This window comes from Pongo pygmaeus, chromosome 12, assembly GCF_028885625.2.
Source record: "Pongo pygmaeus isolate AG05252 chromosome 12, NHGRI_mPonPyg2-v2.0_pri, whole genome shotgun sequence".
NCBI classification, from domain to species: Eukaryota; Metazoa; Chordata; class Mammalia; order Primates; family Hominidae; genus Pongo; species Pongo pygmaeus.
The window spans coordinates 48,614,930-48,642,741 of NC_072385.2; the positions used below are offsets into that span (position 1 = coordinate 48,614,930).

Sequence of the window (27,812 nt, forward strand, 5' to 3'; positions counted from 1 at the left end):
TGGGTCTAATGGAGAGAACATGCCACCTATTCCATCTTAAAGCAGCTTTAGTGGGAAGGACAGAGGTTAATACCATAAATCAATGATCTTAAAAATAAATGTGCAACTCTGGGAGGCTGAGGCAGGCGGATCATTTGAGTCCAGGAGTTCAAGACCAGGTTGGGCAACATGATGAAACCCTGTCTCTACTAAAATATTAAAAAATTAGCCGGGCATGGTGGCATGTGCCTGTGGTCCCAGCTACTCGGGGGCTGAGGTGGGAGGATTGCTTGAGCCTGGGAGGTTGAGGCTGTAGTGAGCCTCTATTGTGCCAGTGCAGTCCAGCCTCAGTGACAGAATGAGACCCTGTCTCAAAAATAAAATAAAATAAAATAAAATAAAATTGCAATATAAATCACAGAAAGTTTTTTGAAGGAAAGGGATATAATGCTGAGGCAATGCTTGTTGGGGGAACCTAACTTAGTCTGTGGGTCGGAGAAGATTTGGCCAAGGAAGTGGCACTTGCAGTGGAGAGCTGGAAGCTGACAGGAGCAGAAGACAAGGCCATAGGGGTGAAGGGAGCAGGTGCATTTCTGGCAAAGGGAAGAGTGTGTGCCAACTCCTTTAGTAGGAGGAAGAATCTGAAGACCAAGAGGAAGGCACTCTTGATCCCAGATCTACAGTACCAAGGCTTGAGGTGGGCAAGTCCCTGTCTCTACGTGAATCAGTTCCAACAAACAACGGCTTACTATGTACAAGGTATTAAGCTTAGCAGGGGCCATAAAGATGAGGGAGATGGAGGTCAGGAGCTCAGAGTCTAACATGAAGGAATGCAATACAAGATGAGCACATCAACAGCTCTGATTCAAGATAGAATGTGAAGGCCATAAAGACACACACAGTGCTCCATGTGGGTGAAAGAGGAGCTCACACTGGAAATGGGGGTTTAAGGAAAGACCTTGTGAGCAAGGCAATTTGGAGATGGGCCGTGAAGGAGTAGGAGGATTACAAGGGAAGAGCTGGAGAGCAGGGCCTTTCCAGGTAGAGGACACCATCACAAAGGCATGCCGTGGGGGATATGGGTGCATTCAGGAGACAGCAAGCCTCTGCCTCAGTGGGACTGTGGGGCATGTGCAGGGAGCAGCAAAAGACCCTTGGATCAGAGCAGCCATTCACGGCCATATGTGGGAGCCTCAGAGTGCCAGGGCAAGGCATTTCCATATGACTTGTTTGGCAGAGAGGAGCCACTGAGCTCTGGCCTGGTGGGAGGTTTGGCAGTCATTCCCTTCTCACCTTCATCCCCATGGCACTGAGTCAGGGGAATTCTAAACCTGCAAAGGGCACGTGATATTCTTTCCTCACTGCATTGTTGGGTAGATAAAGTTAGATAAACTTATTTGGGAAGTAAAAAGCCTTATATGCAAAAGACTGCTTTGTTTATAAAGTTCCCAGGAACTGAATATGAGTTCATCTTCCATCCGGGGCTCCCTGTGTTGGTGACTGAGGCCCCTTTCTCAGTACGTACTATCTGTGCCCCCTTCAGTTTTCACCTCTGCACAGCTTGAACCCTCTCTTCAGTCTCCATTTATCCCTCTGCCTCTTACACTCATTTTTCACTTCACAGAATGTTTATGCCTGTTTAAGCTCTCATTTTGATAGACAGAAAGTGCTCTACCTGGATTTCCCAGGGAACTGCAGCTTAGAAATGGGGGCAGGGAGGAATCTTAGCTGAAATCACATATTCAGGAGCCAAATGGCCTGGGCTCTAATCCCAGTTTTGCCCCTTACTAGTAGTGTGACCTTGGACCAGTCACATAACTCCATACTCTTGGTCTATTTCTTGATCTATAAAACAGGGCTGATAGCATTATCCATCTTGTAGGGATGTTGGGTGCTAGTAGGTGGGAAACACTTAGAATAGCGCCTGGTACAATTATTTGTTTTTATTGTGAGCAAAACTGAACATGTCCCCTGCCCTTTTCTTGTCAAGGGTGTTGGTTTCTGCTTTCCAGAACAGAAATGCGGCAGTCAACCTAGCTTCCCCCTTCTCCCTCTTGACTCCAAACCCCACCTGTGATGGTTAATACTGAATATCAACTTGACTGGATTGAAGGATACAAAGTATTGATCCTGGTTGTGTCTGTGAGAGTGTTGCCAAAGGAAACTAACTTTTGAGTCAGTGGGCTGGGAAAGGCAGAATCACCCTTAACCAACCCTTAATTGCGGGCACAATCTAATCAGCTGCCCGTGAAGCTAGACTATAAGGAGTCAGAAAAATGTGAAAAGAGAGACTGGCCTAGCCTCCCAGCCTACATCTTTCTCCCATGCTGGATGCTTCCTGCCCTTGAACATCGGACTCCAAGTTCTCCAGTTTTGGAGGTTGGACTGGCTGTCCTTGCTCCTCAGCCTGTAGACGGCCTATTGTGGGACGTTGTGATCACATGAGTTAATACTTAATAAATTCCCTTTTATGTATACATATCTATCCCATTAGTTCTGTCCCTCTAGAGAACCCTGACTAACACACCACCAGTCCTGCTGATCTGCCTTCTGGCTTCTAAACCCTTCTGACCACACACATTACCATAGGAGGCTCGACCCTCATCTCTTGTCCTCTAGGCTACTGCAGTTGCCTCTGGTCTTGCCTCCTCTTTAGCCCATCCCTGCCCTGCAGCCAAGGGGATCTTTCCATAACATTTCCTTCAGCAGCTACTCAGCACTTACAGGATAAATCCAGGCTCCTCCTCATGGGCCCACAGCACCATGGGATGTGACTTCTGCCTCTCCTGTTGCTTTGGTGCTCATAATTCACACCACCGTAGTATTTTATATTCCCCACTTCTGGGGTGTAAAACACTCCCTTTCCCTGCTTTGGCATGCATGCCTTCAGAATCCAGCTCCAGCATCACTTCTGGGAGGCTTCTCCCATCCTCAACCCAGCCCCACCCCTGAATCCCTCCTGTCTCTCCCCTCTCACCACCCTGCATTAGAAATATCTGTCTATCCTCTGAAGCTCTCTGGGAGGCAGGGACTGTTTCACTTGTCCATGGATCTCCTGAATCAAACATGGCAAAAACTCAATATAGACTGAATGCATTGAATTACATGGAGGAAAAACTGAGGCCACATGTTATGGGCTGAATTGTGTCCTCTGTCCCCAAATCATATGTTGAAGTCCTAACTCATTGTCTCAGAATGTGACTGTATTTGGAGATAGGGTCTTTAAAGAGGTGATAAGCTAAAATGAGGCCATTAGGGTAAGCCCTAATCCAGTATGATGGGTGTCCTTATAAGAAGAGATTTGGACACAGACAGACACAGAGGGAAGCCCATGTAAAGACATAGGGAAAGAGTGTTCAGAAGAAACCAATCCTGCAGACACCTTGTTCTTAGATGCCTAGTCTTCAGAATTATGAGAAAATAAATTTCTGTTGTGTAAGCCACCCCATCTGTGGTACTTTGTTATGGTAGTCTCACAAACTATACATCATATTTCCTTGACATTTAAGTTTAAGCACACCAAGTAATTTAAAAGTTAAAGTAACCTGTATTTCTTTCCAAAACAGTTTGTTTCTGTCATAAAATCCCCCAAAATCTTGATACTGCCGAAGTAATTCAATCGGAGGCTGAGAGCCATAGCGATCAAGTCTGGGCATGTTTAAATCATCAACAAAAATCACAATTCGTTTGTTTCCCGGTGCTCCTAGGGAAATAAAATGAATTTAATTTAAGAATTATGATTTTCCCTTAGAAAATGTAAGACAAAGCTAGGGTATGACTTTGGACTCAATGACATCCTACAGGTCATAAAGAGCTCAGTTCTGAGTCCTGCCTGGAGGAGGAGAGACTTCTTTCTGGCCCCACCCAGGCCCCTTCAGGAAGATGTGGTCCTGGTCAGGACGTCCACGTTGTCATGCCAGGTGGCCCCTTACCCTCACTGTCAGGGCACAAGATGGTGGTCTCTCTCCAGCAAGGAGTGAACCTTCCTCTGTCTCAGCCACACCCACTGCCCTCAGCTACCATGTGGCTTAGGCATGAATGAGGAACATCATTTTCTTTCCATAGTAGGAAGAGGAAGAATGCCAAAGTTTCCTTTCATAAATGTCATCACAGCACCCTCACAGGGAAACCAGATTAGATATTCAAAAGCATCCTGATCACATCAAAGGGAAATCCAGTGCAGTGGGGCTGCACAATGCCACATTTAAATAAATATACACACTCATTAGAAAAAGGAATGAGTGATAGCAGAGGAAAGAGAAACCCGATGGACAAATAGCCATGTCCCTGTGGTTGGGATTATTACAGGAGGCGATTCCAAGGCAAACTGAGTGCTCCACTCCATCCTGTGGCCCCCTGGAAGCCAAGTAGCAGGAAGGGGTGGGGGGTAAGGAAGGGGTCTAAGATAAACCTTTGTAAGAATTTGGGGCCCCCACCAGAAAATAGACTGGCATCTGTTGCCCTTTGCCTACCTGAGCAGGAGAGAGGGGACAGATAGAGGAGGCAGTGAAGCAGCTGGTGGCACCATTGTTTGGCATGACAGGGCCTGCTGGATGGTGAGCAATGTGGGAGGCAGCCAAGCCTGAGCCCTGGCTGGTGCACCACCCCAGAGACTGTGGACTGAGGAAATGGGGCCCCAGCTGCAAGAGGCTGCAGATGGACTGCTGGAGAGTGAGGGCTGAGGTCCTGACTCCCACCCTCAGGGAAACTTCCAGTGGTAAGGCCAATGCCTGACCTGCAAACAGCTCTTTTGGGAGTTGATTACAAGAGTCCACTCCTGAAAGCCTGCCTCACAGGCAGCATGGACACCACTCACTGCCAGCTAGAGAAGCAGGGGCCAGCCACAGAGAGGCCCATCTGAGCACTGGCTAGGGAGAAGAAACTTGTCCTTTCCTTCTTCTCCTCCCATTCCCTGCATACTCCAGCCTCCTACAGGGAGGGTGGGGAGGAGTGAAGAGCATTCCATGACCCCTTCACCTCCCATACGTACCTGGAGCCACAAACCTGGCTTAGGACAGATGAGAGGAGGAACTTTGAATTGGGTATTGGATTGAGGCTTAGACTGGCCCAGACTCCAAATGTCTGAAGGTGACCAGAAAGTTATGCTAGTTATCTAAGCAGTTAGTAAGGGAGGGTGGGGAAGCTTCCACAAAACCTGGCTGAAAGTACTGACTGAAGAAAAAACCAAAACAGTCTCATACTTATTCCTCACTGAGTTCAGATAACCCAATGTGCCAAATATACAGAGGTTTGTTTATTTTAAATAAGGGGAAATCAGTGCATGTTGGAAGAACCTGGGTGGAGAGAGGGAGAGCCATGGAGAGGCAGAGACTGAAGATGTTCCGAGTTGAAGGTGATGATAGAAATAAATGACTTGCTTGGCAACACTAAGACGTCTACATAGCTAGCATAAAGATGCCATGAACAGAATCACCTTTACAAGTAAATTAAGCAAATAAAATGTCCAATTGTCATTTTATTACATGCACTATTTATGTCATTTATTAGCTTAATGAATAATTTGTGTGGGACAAACTAAAATAGTGATTCTTACCTAGAATATTTTTTCTTTTTCTCTCCAGTTTTGACTCAATGATCTCTTGTGTCCTTGCAGATGAAGTTTGAGCAGAAAAATTCAGATAAACAGGGACATAGCCAGCTGATTCTTGAATTTTATTTAGCAATCCTTTTGCAATCACAGACTTAAATTAAAATAAATTAATTAATGTCACATGAATATAACCTCTTTCAGTTATATCTGTAATAATTTGGCACAATGAGTAAGAAACAGGATAAAAAGAGAGGTTAAAGCCAGATTGAAATGTCTGCTTTCTCTTACTGGAGATTCCATTTAGTTATATTTTTCAGAACCAAAGAGATATTCTAATCAGCACTATCTTAGCAAAAAGTTTTAATTTAGTTTCATGCCAAAATCCATCTTGGCTACTCTTCAAGCCAATTTATGGAAAGAGTCACAGAAAGATCCAAATTTCTTTTAGAATATTTTTTTGGGGAAACGGTGAAGTCCTGTTTATGTGGATTCTCCAAAACCAAGAAGCCCAAATCATCAATATTCCTCCCTCCATTCTACTCTAACAAAAAACCCCAAATAGTCAAGGATACCATTGCTGTATCAGGTATAAGTGAACAGGCCAGAGGGGATGGGCTGATCTCTATCAACAGTGTTTTGGGAATGCAAACTCCTCTGCCCAATTCTCATCCAACCAGTCCAGTGGCAGCCCCCAAAATACCAAGGGATAAAACATAAAAGCCCCTAAACACAAACGCTGGCCCTCTAGTTCATATAGTATCAACTCCAAGAATGTGTCCGGAAACTGGCAAACTTTGGAACAATTCCCAGGATCAATATAGATTCAGCATAACGTTCTTCCTGCAAAAGTGCTAAACGCTAAAAAAAATTCCTCTCAGCAATAATATTACTTCTGGTGCTAACAATTCTAAGGCCACCACGCCCTCACATTTGGAGAGGACTTCTTGTCTGATGTAAGTTTCCTACCTTGCCCACTCCAGTTATTCCAGTAAACAACACAGAATGCTTGACTGCCAGTAGTTTTTCCATTAGATACCCATAGCGCACTGTGTCAGTTGTGGGGACAAGTATTTCAAAAAATGGAACATCTCGGTTGTATTTGAAGGTAGGTATGATTCGTTCCCAGGGATCCAGCCGTTTGGTGTCAAAGTCCATATGAATGCTCCACAGATCACCAGAACTGGGAAGCTAAAGTACAAAATTAAACACCACTTTCAATAGGGAATAAGCAATATGGATACACAGTAGTAGATATACTCATATAGAAAAAAAGGCAGTCAAAAAACCTAAATGGATTTGGATTTCTTTTTTATTTGTAGATACATAGTTATTTAGGTATCTGAGACTAGTTATTTAAACAAAATCATGCAACACAATGCATGGAAATATGTGTTATACCGATTATATTAAAACCCATGTCAGAATTGTATAGCTTTTTAATTAAATTTAACATTCACAGGGCTTACTCCATGCCAAATACTGTCTGCGATGTTGAGGACAAGTGCTGAATGAGACCCAGCCTCTGTCTTCAATGACCTGGTAATTCCCCTGAGGGACAAAAGCACTTCAGTTAATACCCATGGGGAAATAAGGGCTCTAAAGGAGTTTATTACAATCACACACACACACACACACACACACACACACACAGGGATGGCTCATTTCTACTTGCAGGGGAGTTATGGTGATGGCTACAGATTCAGGAAGGCTTCCAGGGGTGGTAATGCTACAACTCAGACTTGAAGAACAATCTGGAGTCAGATGGGCAAAAAAGGGATGGCATGGGGTGGGGAAGAAGGGGTTCAGGATCCAGACTAAAAAAACAGGATTAGAAGTCTGATGTCGTGGAAAATATGGTGTATGCTGGGAAGCATGAGAGTGCTGCATACAGTGAGATGAGGCTGGAAATACAGATGGGCCAAGTTATAAAAAGCTTTACTTATTAAAAATCTTAGAGCAACAGTCCAGTGAGGGATTCTAAGCAGGTAGGTAACATAATCAGATTGCGTTTCAGAAGTTTCATCCTGGCAGCTGTACAGAGCAATATTGCTCCAAGGTCATTTGACAGTGACTTTTAGTAAGAAATTCATGTTTCATTGTGACTCTCGACATACATACATATGTGTATCTACAAACATGTAAAATATTTACCTCTACTATGAGCAATTCACTCTACTTTCTTTTTTTTATTGTTATCCAGAATCAAAGTTTTTTTTAATTATTATACTTTAAATTCTAGGGTACATGTGCACAACGTGCAAGTTTGTTACATATGTATACAGGTGCCATGTTGGTGCGCTGCACCTGTTAACTCGTCATTTACACTAATGTAATCTAATGTGTATCTCCTAATGCTATCCCTGCCCCCTCCCTCCACCCCATGACAGGCCCCAGTGTGTGATGTTCCCCACCCTGTGTCCAAGTGTTCTCATTGTTCAATTCCCACCTATGAATGAGAACATGTGGTGTTTGGTTTTCTGTCCTTGCGATAGTTTGCTCAGAATGATGGTTTCCAGCTTCATCCATGTCCCTACAAAGGACATGAACTCATTCTTTTTTATGGCTGCATAATATTCCATGGTGTATATGTACCACATTTTCTTAATCCAGTCTATCATTGGTGGACATTTGGGTTGGTTCCAAGTTTTTGTTATTGTGAATAGTGCTGCAATAAACATACATGTGCATGTGTCTTTATAGCAGCATGATTTATAATCTTTGGTATATACCCAGTAATGGGATGGCTGGGTCAAATGGTATTTCTAGTTCTCGATCCTTGAGGAATTGCCACACTGTCTTCCACAATGGTTGAACTAGTTTACAGTCCCACCAACAGTGTAAAAGTGTTCCTATTTCTCCACATCCTCTCCAGCACCTGTTGTTTCCTGGTCGCCATTCTAACTGGTGTGAGATGGTATCTCACTGTGGTTTGGATTTGCATTTCTCTGATGGCCAGTGATGATGAGCATTTTTTCATGTGTCTGTTGGCTGCATAAATGTCTTCTTTTGAGAAGTGTCTGCACATATCCTTCGCCCACTTTTTGATGTGGTTGTTTGATTTTTTTTTCTTGTAAATTTGTTTAAGTTTTTTGTAGATTCTGGATATTAACCCTTTGTCAGATGGGTAGATTGTAAAAATTTTCTCCCATTCTGTAGGTTGCCTGTTCACACTGATGGTAGTTTCTTTTGCTGTGCAGAAGCTCTTTAGTTTAATTAGATCCCATTTGTTTATTTTGTCTTTTGTTGCCATTGCTTTTGGTGTTTTAGTCATGAAGTCCTTGCCCATGCCTATGTCCTGAATGGTATTGCCTAGGTTTTCTTCTAGGGTTTTCACGGGTTTAGGTCTAACATTTAAGTCTTTAATCCATCTTGAAATTAATTTTTGTACAAGGTGTAAGGAAGGGATCCAATTTCAGCTTTTTACGTATGGCTAGCCAGTTTTCCCAGCACCATTTATTAAACAGGGAATCCTTTCCCCATTTCTTGTTTTTCAGGTTTGTCAAAGATCAGATGGTCGTAGAAGTGTGGTATTATTTCTGAGGGCTTTGTTCTGTTCCATTGGTCTATATCTCTGTTTTGGTACCAGTATCATGCTGTTTTGGTTACTGTAGCCTTGTAGTATAGTTTGAAGTCAGGTAGCGTGGTGCCTCCAGCTTTGTTCTTTTGGCTTAGGATTGTCTTGGCAATGTGGGCTCTTTTTTGGTTCCGTATGAACTTTAAAGTAGTTTCTTCCAATTCTGTGAAGAAAGTCATTGGTAGCTTGATGGGGATGGCATTGAATCTATAAATTACCTTGGGCAGAATGGCCATTTTCATGATATTGATTCTTCTATCCATGAGCATGGAATGTTCTTCCATTTGTGTCCTCTTTTATTTCGTTGAGCAGTGGTTTGTAGTTCTCCTTGAAGAGGTCCTTCACATCCCTTGTAAGTTGGATTCCTAGGTATTTTATTCTCTTTGAAGCAATTGTGAATGGGAGTTCACTCATGATTTGACCCTCTGTTTGTCTGTTATTGGTGTATATGAATGCTTGTGATTTTTGCACATTGATTTTGTATCCTGAGACTTTGCTGAAGTTGCTTATCAGCTCAAGGAGATTTTGGGCTGAGATGATGGGATTTTCTAAATATACAATCATGTCATCTGCAAACTGGGACAATTTGACTTCCTCTTTTCCTAATTGAATACCCTTTATTTCTTTCTCCTGCCTGATTGCCCTGGCCAGAACTTCCAACACTATGTTGAACAGGAGTGGTGAGAGAGGGCAACCCTGTCTTGTGCCAGTTTTCAAAGGGAATGCTTCCAGTTTTTGCCCCTTCGGTATGATATTGGCTGTGGGTTTGTCATAAATAGCTCTTACTATTTTGAGATACATCTCATCAGTACTTAGTTTATTGAGAGTTTTTAGCATGAAGAGCTGTTGAATTTTGTTGAAGGCCTTTTCTGCATCTAGTGAGATAATCATGTGGTTTTTGTCATTGGTTCTGTTTATATGATGCATTATGTTTATTGATTTGCATATGTTGAACCAGCCTTGCATCCCAGGGATGAAGCCAACTTGATCGTGGTGGATAAGCTTTTTGATGTGCTGCTGGATTCGGTTTGCCAGCATTTTGTTGAGGATTTTTGCATCAATGTTCATCAGGGATATTGGTCTAAAATTCTCTTTTTTTGTGTGTGTCTCTGCCAGGCTTTGGTATCAGGATGATGCTGGCCTCATAAAATGAGTTAGGGAGGATTCCCTCTTTTTCTATTGATTGGAATAGTTTCAGAAGGAATGGTACCAGCTCCTCTTTGTAGCTCTAGTAGAATTCGGCTGTGAATCTATCTGGTCCTGGACTTTTTTTGGTTGGTAGGCTATTAATTATTGCCTCAATTTCAGATCCTGTTATTGGTCTATTCAGGGGTTCAACTTCTTCCTGGTTTAGTCTTGGGAGGGTGTATGTTTCCAGGAATTTATCCATTTCTTCTAGATTTTCTAGTTTATTTGCATAGAGGTGTTTATAGTATTCTCTGATGGTAGTTTGTATTTCTGTGGGATTGGTGGTGATATCCACTTTATCTTTTTTTATTGTATCTATTTGATTCTTCTCTGTTTTCTTCTTTATTAGTCTTGCTAGCGGTCTATCAATTTTGTTGATCTTTTCAAAAAACCAGCTCCTAGATTCATTGATTTTTTTTGAAGGGTTTTTTGTGTCTCTCTCTCCTTCAGTTCTGCTCTGATCTTAGTTATTTCTTGCCTTCTGCTAGCTTTTGAATGTGTTTGCTCTTGCTTCTCTAGTTCTTTTAATTGTGATGTTAGGGTGTCAATTTTAGATCTTTCCTGCTTTCTCTTGTGGGCATTTAGTGCTATAAATTTCCCTCTACACACTGCTTTAAATGTGTCCCAGAGATTCTGGTATGTTGTGTCTTTGTTCTCCTTGGTTTCAAATAACATCTTTATTTATGCCTTCATTTCATTATGTACCCAGTAGTCATTCAGGAGCAGGTTGTTCAGTTTCCATGTAGTTGAGCGGTCTTGAGTGAGTTTCTTAATCCTGAGTTCTAGTTTGATTGCACTGTGGTCTGAGAGACCACAGTTTCTGTTCTTTTACATTTGCTGAGGAGTGCTTTACTTCCACCTATGTGGCCAGTTTTGGAATAAGTGCGATGTGGTGCTGAGAAGAATGTATATTGTGTTGATTTGGGGTGGAGAGTTCTGTAGATGTCTATTAGGTCCACTTGGTGCAGAGCTGAGTTCAATTCCTGGACATCCTTGTTAACTTTCTATCTCATTGATCTGTTAAATGTTGACAGTGGGGTATTAAAGTCTCCCATTATTATTGAGTGGGAGTCTAAGTCTCTTTGTAGGTCTCTAAGGATTTGCTTTATGAATCTGGGTGCTCCTGTATTGGGTGCATATATTTAGGATAGTTAGCTCTTCTTGTTGAATTGATCCCTTTACTATTATGTAATGGCCTTCTTTGTCTCTTTTGATCTTTGTTGGTTTAAAGTCTGTTTTATCAGAGACTAAGATTGCAACCCCTGCTTTTTTTTTGTTTTCTATTTGCTTGGTAGATCTTCCTGCATCTCTTTATTTTGAGCCTATGTGTATCTCTGCACGTGAGATGGGTCTCCTGAATACAGCACACCGATGGGTCTTGACTCTTTATCCAATTTGGCAGTCTGTGTCTTTTAATTGGAGCATTTAGCCTTGATCCTGTCATTATGATGTTAGCTGGTTATTTTGCTCATTAGTTGATCCAGTTTCTTCCTAGCATTGATGGTCTTTAAAATTTGGCATGTTTTTGCAGTGGCTGGTACCGGTTGTTCCTCTCCATGTTTAATGCTTCCTTCAGGAGCTCTTGCAAGGCTGGCCTGGTGGTGAAAAAATCTCTCAGCATTTGCTTGTCTGTAAAGGATTTTTATTTCTCTTTCACTGATGAAGCTTAGTTTGGCTGGATATGAAATTCTGGGTTGAAAATTCTTTTCTTTAAGAATGTTGAATATTGGCCACTACTCTCTTTTGGCTTTTAGAGTTTCTGATGAGAGATCAGCTGTTAGTCTGATGGGCTTCCCTTTGTGGGTAACCTGATCTTTCTCTCTGGCTGCCCTTAACATTTTTTCCTTCATTTTAACTTTGGTGAATCTGACAATTATGTGTCTTGGAGTTGCTCTTCACGAGGAGTATCTTTGTGGCATTCTCTATATTTCCCGAATTTGAATGTTGGCCTGCCTTGCTAGGTTGGGGAAGTTCCCTGGATAATATCCTGAAGAGTGTTTTCCAACTTGGTTCCATTCTCCCTGTCACTTTCAGGTACACCAATCAGATGTAGATTTGGTCTTTTCACATAGTCCCATATTTCTTGGAGGCTTTGTTCATTTCTTTTTACTCTTTTTTCTCTAAACTTCTCTTCTCACTTCATTTCATTCATTTGATCTTCAATCTCTGATACCCTTTCTTCCAATTGATAGAATCGGCTGCTGAAGCTTGTGCATGTGTCACGTAGTTCTCGTGCCATGGTTTTCAGCTACATCAGGTCATTTAAGGTCTTCTTTACGCTGTTTATTCTAGTCAGTCATTTGTCTAATCTTTTTTTTCAAGGTTTTTAGATTCTTTGTGATGGGTTCGAACATCCTCCTTCAGCTCGGGGGAGTTTGTTATTACTGATCGTCTGAGGCCTTCTTCTCTCAACTCATCAAAGTCATTCTCCGTCCAGCTTTCTTCCATTGCTGGTGAAGAGCTGCGTTCCTTTGGAGGAGATTTTTAGGATTTTTAGGATTTTCTGATTTTTAGGATTTTCAGCTTTTCTGCTCTGGTTTCTCCCCATCTTTGTGGTTTTATCTGCCTTTGATCTTTGAAGATGGTGACGTACAGATGGGTTTTTGGTGTGGATGTCCTTTCTGTTTGTTAGTTTTCCTTCTAACAGTCAGGACCCTCAGCTGTAGGTCTGTTGGAATTTGCTGGAGGTCCACTGCAGACCCTGTTTGCCTGGGTATCACCAGCGGAGGCTGCAGGACAGCAAATATTGCAGAACGGCAAATGTTGCTGTCTGATCCTTCCTCTGGAAGCTTTGTCTCAGAGGGGCACCCAACTGTATGAGCTGTTGGTCAGCCCCTGCTGGGAGATGTCTCCCAGTTAGGCTACTCAGGGTTCAGGGACCCACTTGAGGAAGCAGTCTGTCCGTTGTCAGATCTCAAACTCCATGCTGGGAGAACCACTACTCTCTTCAAAGTCGTCAGATAGGGACAATTAAGTCTGCAGGTTTCTGCTGCCTTTTGCTCAGCTATGCCCTGCCCCCAGAGGTGGAGTCTACAGAGGCAGGTAGGCCTCCTTGAGCTGTGGTGGGCTTCACCCAGTTTGAGCTTTATGGCCGCTTTGTTTACCTACTCAAGCCTCAGCAATGGCGGACGCCCCTCCCCCCAGCCTTGCTTCCACCTTGCAGTTCGATCTCAGACTGCTGTACTAGCAGTGAGTGAGGATCTGTGGGCGTGGGACCCTTTGAGCCAGGTGCAGGATATAATCTCCTGGTGTGCCGTTTGCTAAGACCGTTGGAGAAATGCAGTATTAGGGTAGAAGTGTCCCGATTTTCCAGGTACCGCCTGTCATGGCTTCCCTTGGCTAGGAAAGGGAATTACCCAACCCCTTGTGCTTCGTGAGTGAGGCAATGCGCCACCCTGCTCCGTGGGCTGCACCCACTGTCTGACAAGCCCCAGTGAAATGAACCTGGTACCTCAGTTGGAAATGCAGAAATCACCCATCTTCTGTGTTGCTCATGCTGGGAGCTGTAGACTGGAGTTGTTCCTATTTGGCCATCTTGGAACCTCCTCAATTCACTCTACTTTCTGTTGTATTTTTTTTAAACCTCAAGGTATAACATAACCTTCTTTGCCAATTTTTAAGAGTCCATTTTAGAGAGTTTCATATATGTAAATATTAATATAACCACCCTAGATTAAAATATAGAACATGTACAGCACCTCAGAAGGCTTCTTTCTTCCACTTCTTTGTCAATACTAGTTTGTCTATTTGACTATCCTTTTACCAATGCCACACTCTGAATTGCTGCTGTTTTATTGTCTTGAATTATTCAAGTCATGTAGTTAAGTCCTCCAAATGTGTGTTCCTTCAAGATTATCTCAGTTGTTATAGATCTTTTACATTTTTATATAAATTTTAGAATGAGACTGTCAGATTTCATGGAAAAAATCTGTTGGGATTTTGGGATTGAAGTTGCCTAAAATCTTCAAAATATTTTGGAAAGAACTGATAACTTAATAATAGTATCTCAATCCATGAACATAGTATATCTCTCCATTTATACAGATGTTTTAAAATTTCTCTCAACAATGGTTTGTAGTTTTCAGCAGAGGCCTTTCACATCATTCATTAATTTTATTCCTAAGTAGTTGGTATTTTGTTGCTTTTATAAATGGCATTCTTTTAAATTTTCATTTGTTAACTCTTTGTGGACCTTATATCCAAGGGCCTTACTAATGTACTTATTAATTGTAATCATTTGTTTGTAGATTTTTTAGGATTTTCTACATATTCAGTCATTTTTTTCCTGCAAATAATGACTATTTTCTTCTTCCTTTCCAAAGTTTATATGTTTTATTTCTTTTTCTTGCCTTATTGCACTGGCTAGACTCTCCAATATAGTGTTTACTAAAAGTTGTAATAGAGGATATTTCCTTTTTAAAAACTGGGCTGTGACCCTTTCACTTGATTTCATGACCAGTTAATAGACTGTGACCTTTAATTTTAAGAATACTAGTAGAGAGGGTGAATTATATATGACTGCAGCAAAAGGAACAATAAATAGGCTATTTTAATAGCCCATGGAAGAAATCATAAAAACCTGCGTTATCCAAAGGCAGCAAGGATGAAGACAAAAAGACATATTTAAAAAAATACTTAGGTGATAAAATTTATTGAATACTGACATATTATTATTTAATTTACATTCTATATTCAAATATTGCCATTTTTTCCAACAATATAATTTATAGCTATATTTTTCCAAGTCTAAGATCCAATCCAGGATCATGCATTGCATTTAATTATCTCTCTTTAGTCTCATTTTATTCAGAGAAGTCTCTCAACTTTGTCTCTTATAACATAGATATATTTGAAGAATATAGTCTAGTTTATTTTATAAAATATTCATTGGTTTGGGTTTTCCAGGTGTAACCTCATGATTAGATTCAAGTTATACATTTTTGAAATAAATATCACAGAAGCAAGATTATATCTTTCACAGTGCCCCATATCAGGAAGAAGGCACAGGTTTGCTTTGATGTTAGTTAAATTAAATTGATCACCTAGCTAAGGTGCTGTTTACAAGTTTTTTTTTAAGTAAATACTTAGAAACTATGTAAATACTGCTTATCATGAAACTTCTACCCACTAATTTTAGTATTCATTGATGATTCCTGCCTAAATCAATTATTACAATAATGGTTGCAAGGTGATGACTTTCTAACTTTATCCATTATTCCTTCTACATAGGTTAGTTGGTATTAGCTATAAGAAAGAGTTTTTCTTTCTTCCCTACTTATTTACATAGTCATGCATATTTTTATTATGAGTATGGACTTACAGATTTTTATTTTACTAAAAGGGTTATGATCCTATACTATGATTATTGATTTTGATGTTTAAATCTATCCATTTTTGACCAGTGGAAGTCTCTTCAAACTGCCTTCTGTGTTTTTTGACATGTCACATCATTCTTTGAGCACTTTTTTACTATGCAACATAAAATAGTTGTTTTGTATTTTCCCTGATACAGTCTTGAAATCAACTATTTTACTAAGAATTTCTCATTTTCTTTAGTGGAGGATGACAATAGTATTTAAAAATAAGTATACTAGATATGCTCATTGCTGCTATCAAGATGTCTTTGTGTCTAGTTCCTTTCAGCACATGGACTAGAAAATTTACAGGTATGTATACACACATCAATTTTCATACATTTACTTATTTATTTAAAGACGGAGTCTTTCTCTGTTGCCTAGGCCGGAGTGCAGTGGTAAGATCACAGCTCAGTGCAGCCTCAAACTCCTGGGCTCAAGAAATCCTCTTGCCTCAGCCTCCTAAGTAGCTAGAACTACAGGTGTGCACTATTGAGCTTGGATACTAAAAAATTTTTTTGTAGAGACAGGGTCTTGCTATATTGCGCAGGCTGGTCTCAAACTCCTGGCCTCAAGTGGTCCTCCTGCCTAGCCTCCCAAAATGCTGGGATTACAGGTGTGAGCCATGTGCCCAGGCAATTTTCATACATTTGCATGTATGTATGTTAACATTTTGAATATCAATGAGTACTGAGACCTGCAATACCAATCCAATAAAACAGAGTGCATTCTAATTTTTCTCCTTCCATACATATTTGTAAATCCCTTCTCTAACAGTGATTTAGATTGAGAAATTCATTGCCATTATTCTCAATATATTTACTTATTTAGTCAATCTTAGAATATATAGCAAGCACATTCCAGCAATTCAGGATAGCTAACCAATCACAATGTTATTTTCACACTGTGAAAAATAAATTTACTAACTAGAATTCAATATTTGTTTACAGTAGAGAGTTTTTATATACTTATACATCTTACTTTTTTAATATGACTGGGAGAGGGCTCCTAACTTAAAAAATATGATAAATGTTATCTATGGTTGGAAAAACATGAATAATTTTAGGAACCAGCTTAGTGTATAAGTTATATTTTCAATAGAACTAAAGCTTTTAAAGTTTTAATCTTAAAATTTAAATAATTCAGAATTACTATGTTAAAATAGAATTTATTTAGTTCTTACCCTGGCATCAGGATTATCATCAAATTGTGTTCTAATAAATGTATCAAAAGAATCACAGTAGTTTTCGGTTAGGTTTCCACCCAAGGACCACAAATAACAGAATACAAAAGTCTGACATAGTATAGTGTTCAATTTTGTTTGTTCCTGAAAGAATTAAGAGAAACAGACTTAATATTTTATACATGAACATAAAAAGAATCCTAAGCTGCAAAGTGTAAAGATATTTTCTTTCATTTAGACTCACACATTTTTAAATGGGCACAGTGTATGTTTCTTATACTTCACTCAATGGTTCACAGAGTAGTGTTTTCTTATAGTTATACATTATAACCACTGATGAGAAAATGAATGAGAAGGAATATGTAGGGGAAAAAAGTCCAAGTTTGTCTTTCAACTGATTATTATAACTTTTTAAATGCCTGCATGGAGGTATGTAAGCAGATTGAGAACATCTTGTATTGGGAATATGTTGTAGACTGTAAGAGAATTCAAAACTGAGTAGAGGAATAAACTATACATCTAACATTACTTGTAGCTTTGAGATTCTAAGAATGTAATCATAGCTATTAGTCCCCTGAAAAATTAACTTAAAAATCAAATGGTTATATTTTAGAATGGAGTCATTTCTTTGCAAAGAACTTATACAATAATCTAATTTTTCTAGCTTCATAGCAGTAAGAAAACTCTTCGTACCATTGCCAAGTTAACTCCATCTTTCCCAAGTATCAAGGACTCCAATAAGCAACAGAGTGTAGTAACTTTGCTGATGTCCACTTGTGGAATTGCTTGGCTGCACTTTTTATTGATAAAATGTAAACCTTCATCAACATAACGTTGGAAAAGATTCAATATATATTCTTGGGTTTCCTCAGTCAGCTGAAAATGAAACAAATGATAGTTTAGCAAGACCTGATAAATATATAATTAAGTTTAGAATTAGGTTGCTTAAAATCTGGATATTTCTATATATTCAGTGACCTTTAGACCAAAGGCTATAACTATCACAACGTATTAAACAAATTAAATTTTAAGGAAACCTTTTATGACTGGGAAGGGATACATGGGGGAAATTATGGGTAGTTGATGGCGTTCTATTTCTTGGTCTGGCAATGGGTTCAGAGGTGTTAATTTCATAATTATTTCTTAAGCTGCCAATACATATTTCATGCACTCTTCTACATTGATGTTCTTTCACAATTATTAACAGTGAAAAAGAAGAAACACTGAAGACAACATTTTAATATCTATGTAAGGTAGAAAAATAATTTCCAAATATTTGAAAGTGAATTCAGCCCCTCTTACTACTCTTATTCAACTTTGTCCTGAAGTCCTAGCTAATGCAATAGGAAAATAAAAGGAAATAAAAGGTATACGGATTGGGAAGGAAGAAGTAAAACTGTCTTTGTTTACAAATAACATAATTGTCTATGTAGAAAATCTACCCAAATTGACAAAACAAAACAAAACTGGAACTCATAGGTAATTATAGCAAAGTTGCAGGATATGAGGTTAACATATACAAGTCAATCATTTTGTTATACACCAGCAAGGAGCAATTGGAATTTGAAATTAAAAATATAACACAATTTACATTAGTGCCAAAATAAATTAACTATAAATATGTACTAGATCTATATAAGACAAGCTATAATACTCTGATGAAAGAAGCTAAAGAACTACTAAATAAATGGAGAGAAATACCACATTCATGGATAGGAAGACAAAATAGTCTTAAGATGTAAATTTCTCTGATGTCATCCACAAATTCAACACAATCTCAGTTAAAATTCCAGCAAGTTACTTTGTGGATTAATTGACAAACTGATTCTAAAGTTTATACGGAAAGGCAAAAAACCCAGAATAACCAACACAACAATGAAGAAAAAGAACAAAGTTGAAAAACTGACACTACCCAACTTCAAGACTTACTATACAGCTGCAGTAATCAAGACAGTGGATTATTGGTGAAAGAATGGACAAGCAGATCAATGGAACAGAATGGAGAGCACAGAAATAGACCTACATAAATACAGTCAATTGATTTTTAACAAAAAAGCAAAGGCAATCTGATGGAGAAAGGACAGTCTTTTCAAAAAATGGTGCTGGAACAACTGGATATACATATGCAAAAAAACGAATCTAGACACAGACCTTATACCCTTCCTAAAAATTAACTGAAAATGGATTATAAATGTAAAGCACAAAATATACAGTTTTTAGAAGGTAACAGGAGAAAATCTACATGACTTTGGGCTTGGTGATGACTTTTTAGGTATGACACCAAAGGCATCATCCATGAGGGAAAAAACTGGTAAGTTGAATTTCATTAAAATTAACTTCTACTCTGTGAAACACACTGTTAAGAGAATAGATGAAATATTTATACAATCTGAAGAGAAACCAGAGTATTGTTAAGAAAATAAAAAGACAAGCCATAGACTAGGAGAAAATATTTGCAAAAGATATAATCTGATAAAGAATTGAATTCAAAATATATAAAGAACTCTTAAAATTCAACAATAAGAAAACAAACAACCCAATTTCAAAGTGGGCCAAAGACCTTCCTTAATAGACACCTCACGAAATAGGATACATAGATAGCAAACAAACATATGAAAAGATGCTCAAACCATTTGTCATTAGAAATTGCAAATTAAAACAAGATACTACTACGTGCCCTTAGAATGCATAAAATCCAGTTTTCAAAGGGAATGCTTCCAGTTTTTGCCCATTCAGTATGATATTGGCTGTGGGTTTGTCATAAATAGCTCTTATTATTTTGAGATACGTCCCATCAATACCTAATTTATTGAGAGTTTTTAGCATGAAGGGTTGTTGAATTTTGTCAAAGGCCTTTTCTGCATCTATTGAGATAATCATGTGGTTTTTGTCTTTGGTTCTGTTTATATGCTGGATTACATTTATTGATTTGCGTATATTGAACCAGCCTTGCATCCCAGGGATGAAGCCCACTTGATCATGGTGGATAAGCTTTTTGATGTGCTGCTGGATTCTGTTTGCCAGTATTTTATTGAGGATTTTTGCATCAATGTTCATCAAGGATATTGGTCTAAAATTCTCTTTTTTTGTTGTGTCTCTGCCAGGCTTTGGTATCAGGATGATGCTGGCCTCATAAAATGAGTTAGGGAGGATTCCCTCTTTTTCTATTGATTGGAATAGTTTCAGAAGGAATGGTACCAGCTCCTCCTTGTACCTCTGGTAGAATTCGGCTGTGAACCCATCTGGTCCTGGACTTTTTTTGGTTGGTAAGCTATTGATTATTGCCACAATTTCAGCTCCTGTTATTGGTCTATTCAGAGATTCAACTTCTTCCTGGTTTAGTCTTGGGAGGGTGTATGTGTTGAGGAATTTATCCATTTCTTCTAGATTTTCTAGTTTATTTGCGTAGAGGTGTTTGTAGTATTCTCTGATGGTAGTTTGTATTTCTCTGGGATCGGTGGTGATATCCCCTTTATCATTTTTTATTGCATCTATTTGATTCTTCTCTCTTTTTTTCTTTATTAATCTTGCTAGCGGTCTATCAATTTTGTTGATCCTTTCAAAAAACCAGCTCCTGGATTCATTTATTTTTTGAAGGGTTTTTTGTGTCTCTATTTCCTTCAGTTCTGCTCTGATTTTAGTTATTTCTTGCCTTCTGCTAGCTTTTGAATGTGTTTGCTCTTGCTTTTCTAGTTCTTTTAATTGTGATGTTAGGGTGTCAATTTTGGATCTTTCCTGCTTTCTCTTGTGGGCATTTAGTGCTATAAATTTCCCTCTACACACTGCTTTGAATGCATCCCAGAGATTCTGGTATGTTGTGTCTTGGTTCTCATTGGTTTCAAAGAACATCTTCATTTCTGCCTTCATTTCGTTATGTACCCAGTAGTCATTCAGGAGCAGGTTGTTCAGTTTCCATGTAGATGAGCGGTTTTGAGTGAGATTCTTAATCCTGAGTTCTAGCCTGATTGCACTGTGATCTGAGAGATAGTTTGTTATAATTTCTGTTCTTTTACATTTATTGAGGAGAGCTTTACTTCCAAGTATATGGTCAATTTTGGAATAGGTGTGGTGTGGTGCTGAAAAAAATGTATATTCTGTTGATTTGGGGTGGAGAGTTCTGTAGATGTCCATTAGGTCCGCTTGGTGCAGAGCTGAGTTCAATTCCTGGGTAACCTTGTTGACATTCTGTCTCGTTGATCTGTCTAATGTTGACAGTGGGGTGTTAAAGTCTCCCATTATTAATGTGTGGGAGTCTAAGTCTCTTTGTAGGTCACTCAGGACTTGCTTTATGAATCTGGGTGCCCCAGTATTGGGTGCATATATATTTAGGATAGTTAGCTCTTCTCGTTGAATTAATCCCTTTACCATTATGTAATGGCCTTCTTTGTCTCTTTTGATCTTTGTTGGTTTAAAGTCTGTTTTATCAGAGACTAGGATTGCAACCCCTGCCTTTTTTTGTTTTCCATTTGCTTGGTAGATCTTCCTCCATCCTTTTATTTTGAGCCTATGTGTGTCTCTGGACATTAGATGGGTTTCCTGAATACAGCACACTGATGGGTCTTGAGTCTTTATCCAATTTGCCAGTCTGTGTCTTTTAATTGGAGCATTTAGTCCATTTACATTTAAAGTTAATATTGTTATGTGTGAATTTGATCCTGTCATTATGATGTTAGCTGGTTATTTTGCTCGTTAGTTGATGCAGTCTCTTCCTAGTCTCGATGGTCTTTACATTTCGGTATGATTTTGCAGTGGCTGGTACCGGTTGTGCCTTTCCATGTTTAGTACTTCCTTCAGGAGCTCTTTTAGGGCAGGCCTGGTGGTGACAAAATCTCTCAGCATTTGCTTGTCTGTAAAGTATTTTATTTCTCCTTCACTTATGAAGCTTAGTTTGGCAGGATATGAAATTCTGGGTTGAAAATTCTTTTCTTTAAGAATGTTGAATATTGGCCCCCACTCTCTTCTGGCTTGTAGGGTTTCTGCCGAGAGATCCGCTGTTAGTCTGATGGGCTTCCCTTTGATGGTAACCCGACCTTTCTCTCTGGCTGCCCTTAACATTTTTTCCTTCATTTCAACTTTGGTGAATCTGACAATTATGTGTCTTGGAGTTGCTCTTCTTGAGGAGTATCTTTGTGGCGTTCTCTGTATTTCCTGAATCTGAATGTTGGCCTGCCTTGCTAGATTGGGGAAGTTCTCCTGGATAATATCCTGCAGAGTGTTTTCCAACTTGTTTCCATTCTCCCCGTCACTTTCAGGTACACCAATCAGACGTAGATTTGGTCTTTTCACATAGTCCCACATTTCTTGGAGGCTTTGCTCGTTTCTTTTTATTCTTTTTTCTCTAAACTTCTCTTCTCGCTTCATTTCATTCATTTCGTCTTCCAGGGCTGATACCCTTTCTTCCATTTGATCACATCGGCTCCTGAGGCTTCTGCATTCTTCACGTAGTTCTCGAGCCTTGGTTTTCAGCTCCATCAGCTCCTTTAAGCACTTCTCTGTATTGGTTATTGTAGTTATACATTCTTCTAAATTTTTTTCAAAGTTTTCAACTTCTTTGCCTTTGGTTTGAATATCCTCCCGTAGCTCGGAGTATGCCCTCTCTCACCACTTCTATTCAACATAGTGTTGGAAGTTCTGGCCAGGGCAATTAGGCAGGAGAAGGAAATCAAGGGTATTCAATTAGGAAAAGAGGAAGTCAAATTGTCCCTGTTTGCAGATGACATGATAGTATATCTAGAAAACCCCATTGTCTTAGCCCAAAATCTCCTTAAGCTGATAAGCAACTTCAGCAAAGTCTCAGGATACAAAATCAATGTACAAAAATCAGAAGCATTCTTATACATCAATAACAGACAAACAGAGAGCCAAATCATGAGTGAACTCCCATTCACAATTGCTTCAAAGAGAATAAAATACCTAGGAATCCAACTTACAAGGGATGTGAAGGACCTCTTCAAGGAGAACTACAAACCACTGCTCAAGGAAATAAAAGAGGATACAAACAAATGGAAGAACATTCCATGCTCATGGGTAGGAAGAATCAATATCATGAAAATGGCCATCCTTCCCAAGGTAATTTACAGATTCAATGCCATCCCCATCAAGTTACCAATGACTTTCTTCACAGAATTGGAAAAAACTACTTTAAAGTTCATATGGAACCAAAAAAGAGCCCGCATCGCCAAGTCAATCCTAAGCCAAAAGAACAAAGCTGGAGGCATCACACTACCTGACTTCAAACTATACTACAAGGCTACAGTAACCAAAACAGCATGGTACTGGTACCAAAACAGAGATATAGATCAATGGAACAGAACAGAGCCGTCAGAAATAATGCCACATATCTACAAGTATCTGATCTTTGACAAACCTGACAAAAACAAGAAATGGGGAAAGGATTCCCTATTTAATAAATGGTGCTGGGAAAACTGGCTAGCCATATGTAGAAAGCTGAAACTGGATCCCTTCCTTACACCTTATACAAAAATCAATTCAAGATGGATTAAAGACTTAAATGTTAGACCTAAAACCATAAAAACCCTAGAAGAAAACCTAGGCATTACCATTCAGGACATAGGCATGGGCAAGGACTTCATGTCTAAAACACCAAAAGCAATGGCAACAAAAGCCAAAATTGACAAATGGGATCTAATTAAACTAAAGAGCTTCTGCACAGCAAAGGAAACTACCATCAGAGTGAACAGGCAACCTACAAAATGGGAGAAAATTTTTGCAACCTACTCATCTGACAAAGGGCTAATATCCAGAATCTGCAATGAACTCCAACAAATCTACAAGAAAAAAACAAACAACCCCATCAAAAAGTGGGCGAAGGACATGAACAGACACTTCTCAAAAGAAGACATTTATGCAGCCAAAAAACACATGAAAAAATGCTCACCATCACTGGCCATCAGAGAAATGCAAATCAAAACCACAATGAGATACCATCTCACACCAGTTACAATGGCAATCATTAAAAAGTCAGGAAACAACAGGTGCTGGAGAGGATGTGGAGAAATAGGAACACTTTTACACTGTTGGTGGGACTGTAAACTAGTTCAACCCTTGTGGAAGTCAGTGTGGCGATTCCTCAGGGATCTAGAACTAGAAATTCCATTTGACCCAGCCATCCCATTACTGGGTATATACCCAAAGGACTATAAATCATGCTGCTATAAAGACACATGCACACGTATGTTTATTGCAGCACTATTCACAATAGCAAAGACTTGGAACCAACCCAAATGTCCAACAATGATAGACTGGATTAAGAAAATGTGGCACATATACACCATGGAATACTATGCAGCCATAAAAAAGGATGAGTTCATGTCCTTTGTAGGGACATGGATGAAATTGGAAATCATCATTCTCAGTAAACTATCGCAAGAACAAAAAACCAAACACCGCATATTCTCACTCATAGGTGGGAATTGAACAATGAGAACACATGGTCACAGGAAGGGGAACATCACACTTCAGGGACTGTTGTGGGGTGGCGGGAGGGGGGAGGGATGGAGGGATAGCATTGGGAGATATACCTAATGCTAGATGACAAGTTGGTGGGTGCAGCGCACCAGCATGGCACATGTATACATATGTAACTTACCTGCACGTTGCACACATGTACCATAGAGCCTAAAGTATAATAATAATAATAATAATAATAATAATAATAATAATAATAATAAAAAGAAAAAAATACTGAAAAAAAAAAAGGAAAACATCAACATAAAAAAAAAAAAAGAATGCATAAAATCCAAAACACTGACAATGCCAAATGCTGGCAAAGATGTGAACAACAGGAATTCTCAATCATTATTGGTGGGAATGCAAAATGATACAGCCACATTAGAAGACAGTCTTGACAGTTTCTTACAAAGCTAAACATATACTAAATAATTCAGCAACCACATTCATAGGTATTTACCCAAATATGGTGAAAACTATGTCCACACAAAAACCTGCACATTAATGCTTATTAAGAGTTTAATTCATAATTGCCAAAACTTAGAAGCAACCAAGATATCTTTCAGTAGGTGAATTGGTACATGAACTGTGGTACATTCATACAAAAAATATTATCCAATGCTAAAAAGAAATAAGCTACCAAACCACAGAAAGACATGGAAATATCTTAAATGAATATTACCACGTGAAAAAAAGCCAGTCTGAAAAGGCTATGTACTGTATGATTTCAACTGTATAACATTCTAGAAAAGATAAAACTACAGAGATAGTAAAAAGATCAGTGGTTGCAGGGGTTAAGGGATGGGGAGTAGGGATGAATATGTAGAACTTAGAGGATTTTTAGAGCAATGAAACTATTCTGCCTGATACTATAATGGTGGAAACATGACATTATGCATTTTTCAAAACCCATGAATTCTACACAAAGAGTGAACTCTAATGTAAACTATGCACTTTGGTTAATACTAATGTATCAATACTGGTTCGCCATTTATGCAAAGTGTTAATAAGAGGCGAAACTGTTTGGGGGTGAGGGAGTACAAAGTGTTAATAATAGGCGAAACTGTTTGGGGGTGAGGGAGTACATGGGAACTCTCATTTCTGTTCAATTTTTCTATAAACTTAAAACTGCCCTAAGCACAAAAATGTCTGTTAATTTTTTAAAAAGTGAATTCAGAAAAGTTAAAAATCTTAAGGTAGCCAATGACAGACTCTCAATTCTGAGAATTATTGTCTTTAATAAGGTACTCTGAGACTAGACCATAATATTTTTCAAAATGTTGATGCCAAAAAAAGGAGGAAAACAATAGTTTTCTGGCTCATCTTTGGAGGGGGAGAGGCAGAGATGAAGATGGCTTACTTGGAGTAGGGGATGAGACGTGGGGGAAACATCTCAAAGGACTACTTGTTAAGCTAAGCTAAAGAGAAAAATTCTGTGTTAGAATGGAGAAGCTACAGAAAGTAGTATGAAACTGAGTTGTTTTGAAGAACAATGTATAAGCTTTCCTTCACTTTGGGTGGAATTGTACCTCTGGGGTAAGAATGTGTCTTAGGTCTTGCACCTACAATTGGGGTAGGTTGTAAATGAGTTTTCTTTTATCTTTGGCTGTCAGAGGTGTTAGGGGCTCTGAAAATCCAAAAACAATGACGGTTAAGGTCTGGACTTAAATATTCTTTTTCTTCATTTTGCTTCCTTTTATTACTCCCAAGCTTTCTGCAAAGTCTCAATGCCTCAGGCTGTTGTAGCTGTGTTTTTAGGGACTCAAAAAAGTGGCTTGTGTTTGTAGTCCGGGGAGAAGCCAGGCAGAATAGGCAGGAGGCAGGGTGAGTAGGCAGGCTGGCAGGCTGGGGTAACAAGAAATGAGGACAGATTTGGGGAGTATATAAACATTCCTGGAGGATTCCAGGAATTCACAGGGAGGACTAGGTAAAATAATGAAGTCCCCTCAATCAAGCACCATGAGTCCTTAACCTATTGTTATTTGTGCACTAGAAGGCAACGTGAGTCCTGACAGATGGAGATATTGGGGAATATCTGATGGCACTTACTTTTTTAGAAATACCCTTCATCCAAGTTTTAACATAAGGCATCCATTTCAGTTCTTCAGGATCCACAAACACCATTCCACATCGACTGACTGTTGCAGGGGAGGCAACCCGCAGATCTTGCACCTAAAGTTGAAGAAAATTGAACAGGAAACAGCTGATATGATACTTCCTTATTTCTCCAACTTCAATGTTCACACTTATAAAATGATTCACACTTTTAAAGTCTAACAACACTGAAGGGCTTTATGTGGAAGAGAGTGGGAGAGCAATAAGTAATTAGAAATGGAGGAAGAAAGTTAAATGACCTATAAGGTGAAAAAAATTCCCACAAGTACAGGAGGATACTGTCAAACTCTATGGGCAGGGCTAGTTATTTTTTTCTTTCTTCTCTTTGCTTTTCTCTTTTTTCCTGTTCATTCTTGTATTAGAATCCCTAGCACATAGTAGACATTCAATCAGTATTTGATGAATGAATAGAACACAGGTGGCATCCTTCATAATGTTGGTAGCTGTACTTGGTCCCCATTCCTCTCCCAATCCCTCATCAAATATTCATATCATGGTGGGATAATTTACTCTTACTAAATATAATAATTTTTAATTTAAAATGCATTTCAAATGATACAAAGCTCTCTCTCTCTCTCCTCTCTCTGTCTCTCTCTCTTTCTCAGGGAAGCCAGAGTTTATTGTACTTCCTATTTACAGAGACAAGAACATTTGAGACTTTGACTGTCAATCTATTACAAAAGGATGATTTAATAAGTAAGTAAACAGAACACAATAATAGACATTATAGATAGTAAAGGCTACATCAGTGTGAGAAAAAAATGTAATGATAGTATGCCAATTTAAAGAATTATTTCACTCCACAGTAATGTGTACACTTACCTCAAAAAGCATGTGAATTTGAGGTGTGAGTTTAATCCTCTCACTGTTAGCCAGGCAAAGCATTTTGTTATCATCCAGCACTGTATTCATGTTTTCAATCCAAAGAGCATCTACTGGCCCATCACTGATGATCCATTTATGGTCTTCTGAAGTATCATTCACAGCTGCTCGGACACTTAGTGCCATCAAACCATCTTTCCATTCCAAGGTTAAGTTATTAACCTCTCCATATAATTCACCCATGGTAATTGATTTAGGGTTGAGAACATATGTTTTAACTGCTTGGTAAAAGGGATTTTCTATCCCAAGTTTTTGTAAATTCCCTAAAGTTTCTGCTAGTATTCGGTAAACTGTGGTCTTGCCACCTCCTGTTGGCCCGACTAACATAACACCATGCCTTACTAGCATAGTTTCATAAAACTGTATCACCTTTCTCACCATACACATCTCAGGCTGAAGATTTTGTCCATTCATGACATCCACAATTGTTGATTGTAAAATACCATAATCGTGTTCTGGAATTTGGACTCCAGGAAAAAGGTCAGATATGATTCCACTGTCAAAACAAAAATAAAA

General features: G+C 39.1%; 1 protein-coding gene across 2 annotated transcripts in view; it reads right to left on the reverse strand.

Moving 5' to 3' along the window:
* DNAH6 (dynein axonemal heavy chain 6) overlaps positions 1–27,812 on the reverse strand; it is a 322,627-nt gene that overhangs the window by 157,247 nt on the left and 137,568 nt on the right. For both annotated transcript variants that reach the window (XM_054474947.1, XM_054474946.2), the window contains 7 exons: positions 27,237–27,792; positions 26,349–26,471; positions 17,523–17,705; positions 16,830–16,973; positions 6,497–6,718; positions 5,534–5,681; positions 3,525–3,682 (listed from right to left, as the gene is read on the reverse strand). In XM_054474947.1, coding sequence (XP_054330922.1) covers positions 3,525–3,682; positions 5,534–5,681; positions 6,497–6,718; positions 16,830–16,973; positions 17,523–17,705; positions 26,349–26,471; positions 27,237–27,792 — 1,534 coding nt within the window. The remainder of the gene's footprint in view (positions 1–3,524; positions 3,683–5,533; positions 5,682–6,496; positions 6,719–16,829; positions 16,974–17,522; positions 17,706–26,348; positions 26,472–27,236; positions 27,793–27,812) is intronic.